The sequence below is a fragment of the Aptenodytes forsteri genome, unplaced genomic scaffold (assembly GCF_000699145.1).
Source record: "Aptenodytes forsteri isolate BGI_AS27 unplaced genomic scaffold, ASM69914v1 Scaffold492, whole genome shotgun sequence".
Classification (NCBI taxonomy): Eukaryota; Metazoa; Chordata; class Aves; order Sphenisciformes; family Spheniscidae; genus Aptenodytes; species Aptenodytes forsteri.
Genome location: NW_008794172.1, coordinates 1,103,041 through 1,118,361, shown reverse-complemented (window position 1 = coordinate 1,118,361; position 15,321 = coordinate 1,103,041). Strand labels below are relative to the sequence as shown.

General features: G+C 52.3%; 2 protein-coding genes across 3 annotated transcripts in view; one reads left to right on the top strand and one right to left on the bottom strand.

Annotated features, from left to right (window-relative positions):
- Positions 1–1,416: 1,416 nt before the first annotated feature.
- On the top strand, positions 1,417–9,027 carry VAT1 (vesicle amine transport 1). Of its 2 annotated transcripts, XR_002086241.1 has the most exons (6): positions 1,421–1,618; positions 1,975–2,145; positions 2,231–2,320; positions 3,289–3,530; positions 4,616–4,844; positions 6,935–9,027. XR_002086241.1 is itself a non-coding variant. In XM_019473136.1 (5 exons), the coding sequence occupies exons 1-5, from the start codon at positions 1,426–1,428 to the stop codon at positions 4,715–4,717; spliced, it is 798 nt and encodes a 265-aa protein (XP_019328681.1). In that variant the 5' UTR covers positions 1,417–1,425; the 3' UTR covers positions 4,718–9,027. The 2 variants fall into 2 exon arrangements, 1 of the variants encoding a protein (XP_019328681.1); XM_019473136.1 differs by having other exon boundaries at positions 1,417–1,618; positions 4,616–9,027.
- Positions 9,028–9,386: 359 nt separating this feature from the next.
- The window catches only part of LOC103901949, a 6,440-nt gene continuing 505 nt past the window's right edge, over positions 9,387–15,321 (bottom strand). The window contains exons 2-5 of the mRNA XM_009282927.2: positions 15,038–15,210; positions 11,144–14,056; positions 10,581–10,789; positions 9,387–10,104 (exon numbers count right to left, since the gene is read on the bottom strand). Of these exons, the coding sequence (XP_009281202.2) occupies positions 10,035–10,104; positions 10,581–10,789; positions 11,144–14,056; positions 15,038–15,210 (3,365 nt within the window). The 3' untranslated portion in view covers positions 9,387–10,034. The remainder of the gene's footprint in view (positions 10,105–10,580; positions 10,790–11,143; positions 14,057–15,037; positions 15,211–15,321) is intronic.

The following is a 15,321-nucleotide window of genomic DNA, read 5'->3' as shown; positions in this document are numbered from 1 at the left end:
CCCGCCTGCAGAGGCTCCCGCGGCGGCCGGGCAGCAGACAAAGCCCCTTGACAAAGGGGCCGCGCTGGGCTGCGTGGGCCGGACGTCCCCGGCGCGTCCCTGCCCGCCCAGCCCAAGCCTCCTGCGGTCCTGGCTGCCCTCGCCCTGCGAAATGCTGACCCAGCCCCCGGGACGGCAAGAGCATTGCTGCCTGCCCACCCTAAGGGCCGGGGTCTCTGGGGTCTGGAGTCGTGGGGAAAAGCTGGAAGTGGTTGTGTTCTTTGGGGACTGCCAGGTGTATTTGCATGCACAAAATTTTCTTGTTAGTGGTGAGTGCTAGTAGGATGTTGGGCTAAAGCGTGACCGGGCTGTTTCTCAACACGTTTGTGACTGACCTCTTTAACTACACGAACGTGGAAGGAAACAGCTCCAGCTGCTGCAGAGTTGTCCAGAACCATCTGAGGGTGGTGAGTTGTGGGCACGACCAGGTTAGTTGCTCTTGGTGCTGGGTTTGTGGCCCACGAGCCTGTGGCTGCTGCATTTCTAGCAACTTGGGGGACAGAAGAGTTGGCTCTGCATGTCCCAGACCTTTGGGTCTTAGGGCTGTTGCAATTATGGGGCTTTAAGATGATTCTTAAAGCAAAACAACTAGCAAAACAGTGTCTCAAAAAAACCCAGTGTGTCAAAGATGATCCCCTCCCCTCCAGAAAAACATCTTGGTTTACTCAAGTGTAAATGCCAAATCCACACACCGAGGAGCCTTTCTGCTCACTGCCTTGGCTCTGCCTCTTGTCTGCTTGCTGATATGACTGCTTGGTGTTTTGCCGTCTCCTTCCTGTTGCACAGCGAGCAGCTGTTTCTTGCCCAGTGGGATAAGAGCAGATTTTGGGGGATGCCTCAGACGTCAGGTCTGAGGCTTAGACCCGGGAGGTTTTCCTAAGGTTGGACATGCTTTTTCCAGGGTTGATCCTGTTAAGCGTTGCCCCAAGCCTCCTGCCTGTTGGCAGAATGATCCTTGCAAGGGGCAGCAGTAATATTTCATGGTGTTCAGACTCATGCTCCCAGCTTGGACAGGGAGGGTAGGACATGACCCCCATCCCTCTTATGTCACTGGGGGTCTGTTGGTTTTGGCAGCTGGCAGTCAGGCAGCACGCTGGGTGCAAGCCAGAGCCTGGGGCGCCTGCGGTCCCTCTGAGGCTCCTGGCGTGTGCCCAGGTCTGTGGTGAGAGGCGCTGTGCTGTGGTGCCATTTGCCCGATGAGTGGAGCACAGGCTGCGGGCTCCCGCCCAAGCCCAGGGTTGCTGCAGTCCCTGCAGACCTCTGCACAGAGAATGGCACACGTGTACCTGGCTCTGGCATATGGAGGGCAAGGGCGTGATGACTTCTGCTAGCCTGGGGCTTGTTTCAGACTGCCTTGTCCTCTGATTTTAGGTTGGCGATAAGGTAATGGTCCTGGCTAGGTCAGGGCTCTGGCAAGAAGTCGTGAACGTGCCAGCCAGTCAGACTTTCCTGATGCCTGAGGGGATGAGCTTCGAGGAAGCGGCTGCTCTTCTTGTCAACTACATCACTGCCTACATGATCCTGTTTGACTTTGGAAACCTGAGACCCAACCAGAGTGTCCTCATCCACATGGCTGCAGGTAAATAGTTCTCGCCAGCCTGTGCTGAGACTCTTGGCCTCAATATGCAGCTTCTGAATGGGTGGCACGGGTGAGGAAGCGATCAGAATGGGGCTGCACTGACAAAACGTCACCTGCCAGAGATGCAGGCTTCACACTGACCCAGGCGCTGGCAAATGCTGAATCCATTTCCCAGCAGCCATAGTCGGTCTCCCCCAGTGTGTGTCACAGGCGTCAGCCTGCCCCAGGCAAAGCCTTTATTCCATACCCTCCTGGCACTGTGCGATCGGTACAAGCAGGGGTAATTTACCTATCCAGAGGCTTTTCTGACTGCTGGGGCTGTTTGCTTCTAAGTCTTTCTCACTGCTGTTTTTCAGGTGGTGTGGGAACTGCTGCCATCCAGCTGTGCAAGACTGTAGAAAATGTCACCATTTTTGGCACAGCATCTGCTTCCAAGCATGATTCACTCAAGGAGAGCGGAGTCGCTCACCCCATTGACTACAGAACGATGGATTACGCAGAGGAGGTCCGGAAAATCTCTCCCAAAGGTACCATGTGGTGGAAGACTTCTACAACTGTCCTGCATTTCTTTCAAGTGCAAAGAAACTTCTAGTTACTTTCAATTCCTTCTAGGTGTTGACATTGTTCTGGACCCCCTGGGAGGATCCGATACGTCCAAAGCATTTAACCTGTTGAAGCCGATGGGCAAACTCATCACATACGGTAAGTGTGAGCAGCGTGCCCCCAAACCCCAGCTCCTGCATAGGAGGGACTGTGTGATGGCAGGGTGGGTGCGGATCTGCACGGGAATGCTCTGCACTGCTCTGTGCCTGGACACGCAGCCGTGAGGGAGCATCACTGTTGCTGACTGCTGTGTGTGTTGTAGTTCTGTTATTTCATGAAGGTCTTTAGGATGCTTCACCTGGGTGAGGCACTGAGGGGAGTGAGATTTGTGCCTTGTCCCGAGAGCTCTGGTCACAGGCTCCAAGGCTCTTCCCTCCAATGGCGAGATCTCTCTTCGAGTACGAGCCGGTGCCTGCAGGGGAAGCTGGAATGTCCTCACGGAGGAATGCTGGCACAGCTGCTTTGTCCAGGCTGACTTAATGCACAGCACTAATAGAGCCTTGCTTTTCTTCTAGAGGATGTGTGGGTGATGAGGTTTGAGGCTACTGAATACTTCTCTCTCCATTCCCCAGCCCTGAAACACTGTGATTTTTGTCCCATAGACAAAGCCCTCACACAACCCCCAGTGGGATTCCAGACACTTGCACCAGTGTGCTGCTTCTGTTGTCCCAGCCGTTGCAGCGTGTGGCTCCCCTGAAGAAGCCTGGCTGTAGAAGGGGAGTGCTGTCCTGCCAGCCTGGCTGGATGTGACTTGTAACCCTCTCTTGCCTCTGCCAGCACTCCAGTCTAGCTGCGCTGCTGCTGCCCTCCTAAGAGAGTTGTTGTTCTATATTTCTGCAATATGTGGGTGCCGATAATCCAAATTATGCATATCTTGAGGCCGAGGCAGGTACCTGTTTCCACTGAAGGTTGACTGGGCAGGTCCTGATGTGATCCAGTTCTCACCTGTCCTCCATTGCTGTGTGAGCGGCTGTTACCCTGCGTATTATCTGAGCTGTTATATGGGATGCCCACTGCCTCTCATGTTGTGTTGATTCTAGCTCATCTGTGGCTTGCCTTCTTTTTAGGGGTAGCAAACTTGCTCACTGGGCAGAAGAAGAACCTCATGGCTATGGCTAAAACCTGGTGGAACCAGTTCAGCATCAGTGCCTTGCAGCTCCTACACCATAACAAGGCTGTGTGTGGCTACCACCTTGGATATATGGATGAAGAATTTGAGCTTGTCGGAGGTGTTGTAGCCAAGCTGGTTAACCTGTACAGTCAAGGCAAAATCAAGCCCAAAATAGACTCTGTATGGCCCTTTGATCAGGTGAGTCTGAGCTAACATATAGGCTGGCAGCACCCAGAAATTACTGGGTGATTGTTTTCTGCACAGTGAGCTCTGGATCAGTATGAGCACCTTGTTCATGGGGGCTGAACTGTTGCAAATGTTTAATAACCATCTGTTCTCAGACATTCAGTGCCTTTTTCCTTTTAAGATACTAAGGGCGAGTAAAGTGGCTGGGCTCTTCCGCTCCAGTGCATAGAGCTGGGCAATGCCAGACAGCATCCCTGTGGAATAGGGCAGGTGCTCAGCTAGGCTCTGTGGGCAGCAGCAGCCCATGGAGGGGCTGGGTTATGCATCAGACTGGAGACTGCCCCGAGTCTGCCCCCTGTAATTAAGCAGACAGCTGGGAAGCTTGCTGCTGCCCTTCCACAAGTGAAAAAGAGCCCAGGCATTGAAGCAGAATGAGGATGTTGGAAGAAGAGCGGCAGGTTTTTCAGCAGCTCTGCTATGCTCAGTGTTGTTGCATCGATGTGTCCAGGCAGAGTCAGGTTCTTCCCTTGGAAATCCTTTGCTGGGGTAGGACTTATTGCAGGGGAGCAAAGGACTTGGTAATGATCAGTTGGTGTTAGTACCTGAGAAACAGTCTGATGCAAATGCTTAAGGAAAACTCTGCTGATTCCAGGCCTGGCCCAGGTGCTGTTTTGCTTAAAAATAATAATAAAAATCTGTGCATGTATTGTTCTGTGGTTGTGTAGATGGTAGAAGCATTGTCCTTCTGGCTGTTAGCTGGGTTTCTGCAGTGCTCCGCTCTGTTTGGAAAGGAAACTGTGGTGACGTACACTTCATTCTTCCATGGTTTGCGTACCAGAGCATCCTCATGTATGTTACAGTTGGTCTGTGAATTCTTGAGGGCAGTTGCCTATGGGCAGGCTGGGGTAGCTGCCCAACTCTGTCCAAAATGCATCTGTGCAGAGGCACCCCAATGCTTGACACTTGCTTGGACTGCCAGGAAAGCTGCCTCCTGGTGGGTGGCCCTCAGACTAGTCTGGGTGGACCAAGGGGCCCAGGAAGGGCATGACTGCACTGTGTGGTGGGTGTGCGTCTCATGAGATTCCTGTTGCTTCCAGGTGGCAGATGCCATGAGGCAGATGCAAGAGAAGAAGAATGTTGGAAAGGTCATCCTGGTTCCTGAAGCACCCAAGGAAGAATCCAAAAAAGAAGAGAACTAAGGAGAAGAGATTCGTGCAGATTGTGAATTCATGGTTTAACTCCCTGATCTTTGGGACCTGGAAATGGACAGATCAGTAGCTTCCATCTTCACCAGTACAAGAACATCGTGGTTAAAGTTCAGAAGAGGTTTGCATGCTCTCGTTGTGACTGACCCTTTGCCAGACATGCGTCTTGCCCTAGCTCTCTGTTTTGAAGCCTGTTTATTTTGTACATTTTTCTAATCACTTGCTTCTCTACTGAATTTCCAAACTAACCTTATTTTTCTCTGGCAGTGCAGCTGAAGCTTCCAGGCAGTTGGTGATTAACAACTGGATAGCCTGTCATTGTAAAGTCAAGATGTAACATACTGTAGCAACTGCCAACTATCTCCACAGAAACTGAGCCCTGCTGAAGCATTTGCACTGTCACCTTTGAGAAGCTTGTTCAGCAGAAGAATGGGCCAAACTTAGGATGTTTCCTCAACAGCCAGAGGAAAAGCACGGCTGGCCTAGTTTTAATTCTAGCACGGGCTACTCTTCTGTTTACACTAACCACGCTCTTTCCCCTCTGCTTTCATAGGCCTCTAACACCAGTCAGATAGTAACAGGTCATGTTGTCTTTGCCTTGTAAATAACCATCCTGGCATTTTGGAGTCTATGGCATATTGCACTTAATTTGCAGTCACTTCTCTGTGCAGTTGGCAAATAACCTGACAGGCTGGTCTGGTCTGTGTCTGAATACAGAAGAAAAGTTTCAATTACGTAACTTGATCTTGTCCATTTTCTGATTCCAAACTGTATAGGGAGATCTAAACTGTGTCTGATTTCTAGAGACCATAAGGACTCAACTGTGTCTCAAATGACTGGAACAATTGATGTTGGCTCTGTGTTTTATTAATGTTGGGCTCCAAGCTGGTATTGTTAAGGCTAAACTTCACCCTCGTGTTTGTATTTCCAAGGGCTGCAGTGTTGAATTGGACTTCAGCAAGATGGGAACAAAATACGCCCCTGTTAATGCTTGCTTTGTGCTGTGCCCTGTGCGCTGGGGAGGTGCTGCAGTTTGGGAAGTAACTTGCAAGAACCAGTCCTGTAAGCCTGCTTCCCAGGAGCCTGGGCTGGCTCTTTCTGTGGCACGCCACTCAGTAAAGCTATTGCCAGGTTACCAGCGTAGATGATAAACTGCCCAGCTCTGTGTCAAGCCTCTTGGCCTGGGCATCTTGAGCAGCTTAAATTGTGCTTTCCATTCTCTTCTAGCTAGCTTGTTAGATTTCCACTCAAGCCAACTCTTACCTTGTGGTTCAGTGCTGCAGTAAGGCTTGACTCTTCTTCCCCTGCAACTGCAAGTCTTGGGACCCTTGGGGTCTCTTCCAGCACCGAGGGCTTAGGAACTGCCTGGGGTGCTTCTCCCAGACCAGAACTCAGTTTCTCTTCCTCTTTTCTTTCTTCCATGCATTTAGAAACATAGCTGTGCAGAGACCCAAGCCTAGTTCTCTGAGCACTTAATGTCCTGGGTGGTGCCCCCCCTTCCTGCTGGACCCTGTTTTCAGCCCTGAGTGACTGTGGTGCTGTTTGTGCTTGCTTTGAGGCTTTGTCATGGATTGTAGGTGCTGCGGGCTTTTAGGCTTCATTTTGGATTTGAAAAGGTAAACCGGAGGGCGCCAAGAAGAGCTGCCCATCATGGAAGAGCTCAGGCTCCAGGAGCAAAACCTTGCTACTAGGAGTCCTGCTTAACCAAACCCCAAGGAGGGAAGGTGCCTGCTGGGCGAAGGGCCCCATATGCGAAGCCCCTCTGCCGCTTGAGAGCAGCCAAGCTCTGTGCAGGGCTGGCGGTTCCCGTGCAGGTGAGGAGTGTGGCTTCTTTCTCTGCCAGCTCTATCCTTCAGCGAGGCTCCTATCTATCAGTGCAGCTTGTATTTCAGGTGCTTGGGCTCAGTCCCTAGTTCTGCTGCCTTTTAGAAATGCATAGGCACAGCCTCTGGGGGACTTGCCCTGGCTAACTTTAAGTATTAAAACAACCCCATTCCCTATGACCTCAGAGGAGGGGCTGGAGCCCTGTCACAGATCCTTGTCAGTCCATCTCTCACACTTGATATGAGAACTTCATAAACATGGTCTGATGAAACTCACAAACACAACTTTTAACCTTTCTGAATCCAAAATCTTGCTGCTTCTTTTTTCAGCCTGCCCTGTCATGCTAATTTAGATTAAATCCAACAGTGTCTAATGCTACTTTACCAGGTCTGACAACAGAAGGACTGTCTAAATTGCTGAAATGGGAAGTCTGGACCTGTTCCTCCAAGAAACTGGACTTCACCTTGATGAAAGAGCAGCGTGCTCAAATGGCACACAACCCTGCACATCTTCAGGTTCTGCACACTTGTAAAGGGGAAAACTATCAAATTGTGTTTCACAGTAGCATCCTCTCCTTGCTTTACTCTCGGCTAAGCGCATGCTCAGTGCCTTACTTGGATGGCCTTGGATCAGGCAGCGCAGCAAGGCTCTCGCAGTCTGTCCCTCCCAGTGCAGCGTGAAGGAGGAAAGCGGGAGTCTTGCAGCTTCCCGTAGGACACCTGACATGCTGCCTTGCGGTACACCACAGAAAACAGTATCTCAGTGCCTTCTTCTACATGCCTGTAAGGACTAGGAAGTCACTGGAGCCTTTTCCATTCTGGCCTTTCAAAGTATTGCCAAAAACCTGTTATGACTCTTGCTAGCTCTGTTTTGTGAACACTGGTGACGTAGTCTGACTTACCGTGAATAAGACACTCCCTTTCCATGTATTACAGCCTTTCCAGGGCCGTCCTGGTGGTTCTGTGTTCCCCAGTCCAGCAGAGCTATTGTAGAGCTCTTGTCTCCCCCAGGGCAGCTGTTTGGCTCTGGCCAGTCCTTGAGTGAGGCTTTATCTGCTGCCCCAGCCTTGGCTCTCCAGAAACAATCCCGGCTCCCGATGCTCTGCGGGTAGCTGCTCATGTATCCTCTACCTACAAATTCCTGAAGCCCTTATCAGGGCAAGAGTGCTAAGCAGTTACTATCTGTTACGAGTTTAGCACTGACTTTTATGTCCTTTGGTAGCAACAATGTTTTCTACAGAAAGACCAAGATTAAATGTAACCTTGCTCCTCACTGCCTCACTGATCAATGCTGTGCTCTAGGTGGTTGTGGTTGGTTGTTTTTTGGTTTTGTTTTTTTATGGTTTTTTTTTTTTATGGACAAACATTTTATGGGCCAATAAGTATAGAATCTATGTAAAACAACTTCAAGTGTCTTAACTCAATAAAGTTAACCAGCAGGTTTGTATACTAAGGACCAAAGCAAAAAACAAAAACCCTACGATAAAAATCATTCCACTTAATGTTGCTTAACTGTTTAGGGCAAAGTCGTGCTATTGAGAAAATGGGAGATTCCTGTGCATAATTGCATGTGCCGTTCCAGCTATCAGAAGTGCAATTTAATGTTTATTATTTTACTGATTGTCTGACCCAAAGGTTGTGCCGTGAGGAGTCCAAGTGGAAAGCATAAGGAGTTCATAAGCAGAGGAGAGGCTGGAAGAGCCCCCCCCCGCTGCCGTGGGGGGGCTGCTCAGCACAGGGGTGCCTGTGCGAGCACCACTCCTGTGTCATTACTGCAGTCGCCTTCCCAGACTGGTACTGCTGGTCTTGGACAAAGTTTTGCTATCACCAGGCAGCTTTTGTCGTGTTTTTGACTCTTTGGTTTCTCTCAAGCTCAATTATGTTGCACGCTAACTGCAGAAGGGGAAGGGAGCAGAAGCAGCCTCGGCTTGCGCAGAGGAGCATGGCCCCTGCCAAGTACTTTGAGATGGGGGAAGGAGTTCAGCTGTACATTTCATTTTGGACACCTGTATTAAAGTAGAATTCATTGACCAGGGAGAAGTAAGAAGCATTGTGGGCCTCAGGCTTTAATTGATGCAGAATCCTGGCCCACTTACAGCTGCTATCATAGGTGTAAAAAAACCACTCTTGTTGCCTAATGAAGCCTCTAGTGTGCTAAGCCCTGGTGATGGCAAAGTGTGACTGGCAAGTAGTGCATGAGTGTGATGTGAAATGCATTAGACTCTGAGCCTCTTATAACATACGGTCTGGTCTGTACTAAGTTGTGTTGATTTGCAGATATGTGATACGAGTGATACTCATCCTACAGACACATGGAAAAATCTTTGTTTAAAAAATATATTCTGCTTTATGTGTGTAACCAAGTTGGACAGAAAGCAAGTGTGCCAATGCTGTTTACATGACTATAATGTGTAATGCTCCTCTGTCTAATGTTACCATATGCCTTATGTGTTTCAAATGTTAATTAAAAGCATAACAAAAGCCTCAGTGGTATGCTGCTCAATCTTCTGTCGGAACGAACCCTCTGCCCCCAGCTCAGCCTTTGGGACACTTATTGCTTCTCCAGGCAGTCAGTGGGCAGACACATTCAGTTTATAAATTCTAACTGTCCCAGGGTGAGAAGATGACTCTGCTCTCAAGGACAACTGTTAATTGTTGCCTCGAGTGTTGCATTGATCTAACGCCCTGTTCTGGAGGGCAGCTATGGTGATTTTTGTTCACAAAGCCCTTAGCTGGCCTCTGCACTTTACTCTGTGTCTGGGTGTCTCTGTAGCCAGTTGAGATTGAAATGGGTGCCTGGGGTGATGGTAAGACAAGGCCTGAACAACCACTACTAAAAATGCGGGAATAAATCTTGTTTATTATACTGCCCATGGCTGTATAGTCTCATGGGAGGCAGCTGTCCTGGGCACTGCAAGCTGTTAATGCTCTCCCCAAGAGCATCAGGTTGCCTGCTGGCTCCAGAGCAGGTGCTGGGGAGGGACTGTAGCTCAGGGCTGTCTGCTTGAGGACTGAAATGTCTGAGTGAACAGCTGAAATTAATGACAGCTCAGCTCTGGCACAGGCTCTGGCGGTGGCTGAGCTGGAACCTGCCTGTAGTGGCCGGAGGTGGAAGAGACTTCCGGAAGATGGGGGCTGGACTACACGCAGGCTCCTGCCCAGGTTTGGGTTATGCTGCTGAAAGCCACGCCAGGGCTCAGCCTGGAGCTGGTGTTGAAACAAGCTGTGTAACTGGCTGGTGAGGACACCCATCCAGGAGGAGCTGGAGTTTCAGGGAAGCTCCGATCCATGCTGAGGCTTGCTGTGGGGGGCGAGGATGGAGGTGCTGCTGTCACTAACGTGCAGATTTCTGGCTACCTCTGGGGACACAGGAGCTCCTTGGACAAACACCTGCTTTTTCCTGAGCTGTCTGTGTTAAGCTGCAGTTTTGTCAGCTGGAAAGGAAGGTGAAGCGAAGGCACGGGCTGCGGCTGCTCAGGCAGGGAGTCTCATGCGATGCCCAGTCTCTTCAGTTCTATGCAAACCTCAGAGAGATAGTGGGCGTCTGGATAGCCGTTCCTGCAGGGCAGAGAGGGAAGTGGTGTAAATCCTGCTGATGGTGCTAAAACTACTGAGGGGAGCAGCAGTTTATTTTTGCCCCATCCCTTCAACAGGGGCTGAGGGTGGAAGTCCTGCTCCCTGGGAGCTGCTGCTGCCCGCAGGCACAGCTTGCACCCAGAGCTGGCTGCAGAGCGCTGTCACGGGAAAAGCCAGGAAAGCTGTAAGTGAACAGGGCCCAGAATTCTTGTCCATGGGGAACTTACAGCTGTGGGATGGGCGAGGGCTTTAGCTCCAGCTGAAGGGTGCCAGGGCTGGTCTGCCACACCACAGCTGCCCTGTGAGCTGAAGCAAAGGGAGGCACCAACTCTGCCGTTGTGGGAGCCTGGAAGAGCCACCCATGCCAGGACCTGTTGAGCTGGAGCCCATGGTTCTCCTCCTCCAATTGCTAAAAAAAAAGCCCCACACCTGGAAGCTTGGAATGAGCTGGGCCATACCTGGCTTTGCCTCCATCCCAGGAGGTTTTGTGTGGGATAAGGCCCCATGTCACTCTTTCCTCTCCATTACAGGACTTGATCTGGAATGTCAGCCCAGCCGCAAATGCTTTCTTCAACAGCATTGCTGTCTTCTGCCCTTCCCTGTTGTCAGGCAGGAAGGCATAGAAATTCCCCCCTTTGTAAGGCTGTCCTGGGCGGGGGTCACCAACCTTAGAACAGGAAGAAAGCATTTTAAACAACAACCTGAGTGCTGTGCCTCAGAGCTGGCTTCTGAGATTCTGTCCAGCTTGAAAATACACAGATGACTGTGGCCCCCATGGGCTGCTAGTTGCTTTGCACTAAAATCAGAGGCCACACACCCTTCAAAAGCAGCAAGCTGCTCCCAAACCTAGTGTGGAGCTTTTTGCTTTCCATGGGGTAATACCTCTGCTGCTTTGCATGTGGGGCATGGAGCTGTAGCTGCCCTCCCCGCCCCCCGCCTCATCCCCCCCCCCCAGGAACACTGACAGAACCCATTGCATGTCCTGCAGTGGGATGGGGAAGCCCCTGCGGTGGGTACCTACCCCTTGCACGCCATCAGGGATGTTGTAGGCAACCTGGAGCGTCAGGTGTCGATAGTAGCCAGGCAGACTCTGAGACAGGGAGGAGATCTTGAATGTCCCTGAGATCTTGTGGCTCGGGGCAACCGAGGAGGAGCTGCAGCAAGTTGGCTGCGTACTGTCCGCTGCAAAACATGTCCTGCACAAGGCATGACCGCAGGGGGCCTGGCAGGTCACACCTGAGCCCTGACAAGCATCACACCGGCCCAGAGGGGTCTTGCCGCTTTCCTGTCCAAGGCTGGGGCCTCTTGTCTGCTGTGACGAGAGGTCAGGCTCCTCCTGCACATTGCTCCTGCCCACTGGGAGCAGGGTCCGTTCCTGGCCCCTGGGCTCTGCTGCAGGCGACTGTTCGGCTGCAGCCTCAGGTGGCTCAGCAGCCGTAGCCCTGTACAGCCAGGTAGGCAGGGAATGAGGAGCACCATCTGTTGCAGGAACTGGTGACCGCAGCTGTCCCATTGCTTCGTTGTGGCCTCCTCTGCTTTTGTCTCTTGCAAACTGGAATCTGTCTGGCAAAACCTGCTTTAGTCGTGCAATGTCAGGCTCCCCCACAGACAGTTTTGTCTTCGGCTGCTCCTGGGACTCCCTCAGGCCAGCAGGATTTGGCTTATCCACTATGCTAGGGCTGAGGAGGCTGTTTCCTCCTTGCACAGCCCCAGAATCAACATGGTCATTGGCCTCCTCCTGCCCCGGTGCCTGCTGGAACCTCCAAGGACTGAGGGACCTCTTTTCCTCAGCCTCCGGCAGCCGGAAAGCCCTGAGCACATCTGGGTGGTCTGCTTTATTGCTAATGTTCAGGTGCTGCAGGCCCATCTGTAGGGACTCCAGGCTGCTGGGAAGGGCTGCACCCAGCACCGTGTCCTGGCTTCTGCTCGGCTGGATGACACTTGAGTTCCCTGTACTCTCTGGTCCTGGAGACAAGGATGAAGACTTCAGGGCACGGAGCCTCCTGGAAGAAAACACGTGGAAGGCCTCAGTCACTCCTGGCAGCATCTCCTTGGGGCAGGCAAGATATAGCTTGTACTTGTCTTTGCTGAGTCCAACCTGGAGGGATTTTCCTCGCAAGAGACTGCACAGTTGACTCAGGGCACTGTCATCTGGACCATCTACAGCGAGCTCCGAGTAGCTCATACTCTGACACACAAGGTCAGGACACTTCTGCACAAGAGCTTCCACCTTCCATTTAGCCTGGAAAAGCTTGCTCCTGTCCTCCGCCTGTAGCGTCAGCACAGTGCAGTCCCCAGTACAATGCTCTGAGATCTGCACACCTCCATCCCTGCACAGTTCATCAATAGCAGAGCGGCAAACGTCTTTCAGGTAAGACCACTGCAGAGAGTCCAGGCTCATTTCTTCACTCACCCTACTGCCTCCGCTGCCTGCCCTGCCAGTGTCTTGGGGCTTGTCGCTTTCCTTTGACCTTGGCAGGGAGAAGCTGTTGGAACGCCGCAGCAGAGGTCTGGATTCAGAGGGTTTAGAGTCTAAAGCAGAAGAGGTCCTTGTCATGTCAAAGGTACTAGATGTGCTAGCGAGGGGGTGGTGCTTGATGGGACCTGAGCCTTTAGAGTCCCCAGGATGCTGCGAAGTGCTGTTTTCTTTGCCCCCAAAGGGAGACAGAGCCTTGTGTCTTGTAACCCTGGCACCTCCTTTCACATGGTCCCATTCTTTGGGGTCCTTCTGCTGAGACTCTGCCGCTGACCCCAAAACCACATCTGTCGTAGAGACATGAGGCTGGTTCTGCTGGGTCAGTGCTGTTGGGTCACTTGGACCTGGAGCACGTGTCTCTGGTAAGAGCTTTCCAGAAAGCTGCGCCTGTCCCACCGGTGGAGCGTCCTGATTCAGCAATAGGCCCCGGCTGGCCTGAGACCTGTCAGCTTTCAGACTGCTGAAGTTGGCAGCTAGCTTGAGCTCACCTTTCAGCTCCAGCCTGCCTGGGCTGAGCCTTGAGGTTGAGGTGTCCACAGGTGCTTTGGGCTTGTGCAGTGCAGCCTCTGTGGTGTGGGAGGTTGCTGAGTGTGAGGGCAGGGACCTGCTGAGCATGCCAACCGTGTGTGCAGCACCTCTTCTGGTGCTGAAATCCTGAAGGTACTGCTTGGCCTGGGAAACATCAACAAGGTTTCCAATAAGATAAAGCTGCTTCTCATCCTCATGGCAGAGCAACTGGGGATACAGTTTCTGAAGCTCATGTGTCAGAGCCCTGAGTACCTGGCTGTCCATATCCAGTCCTCCCTTGGTGACCTTCTCCTTGCGCAAGCTCACCTCCAGCTGCTGGTAAAGCTGCTGCAGGGCCAGACGGGCCTGCCGCAAGGTGTCCATATCCCCAGACATACCTGCAGATGGCTGGAGGTACAGTATGGCGATGCCATCGCTGCTAACATCCACCACATCCACACAATGCTGGCATAGCACACCTTGGTACTCGGCAGCACAGAACCTCTGCATGTACAAGTAAATGTCCGAGTCCATCACTAGGGAAAAGTCCTCCAGCTGTTGCACAGCTTCTCCATCCACTGGGCCCCGAGGTGATGGGACTTTAGCTGCCTCTTCACACACCTGGTCCCAATTCGGCAGCTTTGCTGTCTCTCGTGCTGACTCAGTGGAGTCGGGCACTTGCTGGTGACCATGCATTCTGGTCTCTTTGGCCACGTGGCTGGAACCTGGCAGGAGGATCTCTCCAACAGGTTGGCTCTTGAAGTTCAGGCTGCCTAGCAGGTCTCTGCTGAAGGCCTGCAGCTCAGTGAATGGTCCCTTGACTGTGCAGTGTGTGTTCTTGGAGTCGAAGTTGAACTGCACATTGCTGTAGCCTTTACGCAAATTCCTCAGGAGGGTTTCGCCGGCAGGAAGCTTGCCATAGTCAACTATCATGCAAGCGCGTATAAAGATCTGTAAGTAAATAGCAAGGGAGTGAGAGAGCAAGGACCAAAAATAACCCCCCTCCAAGGTACAGGGGGAGGCAAATGCACCTGACGCTTGCCACAGCCCTTGCATTATTATTATGACAGAAGAGAGGACATGATCTGCCACCTCTCAGTATCCTGCTTTCAAATGAGATGGGAGCATAACACAGGCAGGACTGAAAGACCGAGCCAGCCCAAGCAACTCTCGGACCTTGTACCCATAGTCAAAAGCTTTCTGCAAACAAGGAATGCGAGGGGCAAATCGCACAGAGATGCAGCCCTGCTTCTACACGCTGGAAGCTCTGCAAACAGCCCAAACCCAAGAAATCCACTACCCCTTCTGCATCTGAAATGCTGTTGCCCTCTTGCTCTCCCAGAGCTTCAGCTGCAGACCTTCAAGCAGTCTGGCACCACAGGCTTTCAGAAAGGTCTGCAATGCCAGGCTAACTCCCATGCCTTTGTTTTCAGTGCTCAGACATGAAAACATGAGATGTGGCTACCACCATACTCTCTTGAAACTGGAGGAAGAGGCAAGAACTCTCCAGTGCCTCCTAGACACCAGCATGTCTGTCTCCTAAGCTCTCCTGAGAAGGAGAGAGGAGAAATATACCGTGCGTGTCCAGCTAATGACACAGCAGAGGCATTAACAGGATCCCCTACGTGTCACCAGATGGGCTGGGGAAATGTGCCCCTTCCCTCCAGTCTGACTATTCTTCCTTGCTTTGACAGGCACAAATACCAAACAACCGAGTGCACAGCCTGCCTGGCTGTCCCTGTGTTATTACCGCAGAAAAAAATAACTCCTCATGGGAATATGAATAAAAATGGATTTGCTTTAAGTCTAATTAAGATCAAAGGAGAGAGCGAGGTCTCCCTTCCCGAGCGTGTCTGCCAGGCACAGAGCCGGTCTGGGAGCCAGCCGAGGCTGTCACGGCCACCTGGGCAGGAGCTGTCTGCTCCTCGCTACCTCATCGGGGCTCAGCTCCGCGCCGTGCGCCGTCACTTCCAGCGGGTATTTCTTCCCTCCGATCGACAACACGTGATTCTTCGCCTTCAGGATCCTCTGGGCCACTGGATGGGAAAAGCCAGCAGCCGCCCGCCTCAGCCCAGCCCCGTGCCGGGGGAGCCGCAGCCCCGTCCCTGCCCCGAACACGCCGGGACACGGGGCGGGAGGGCAGGGGAGGACGGGGCTGGGTGCTCGGGAGCGGGCAGAGCCCACGGGCCGGATCCGGCCGGGCCCGGCCGCGGGGG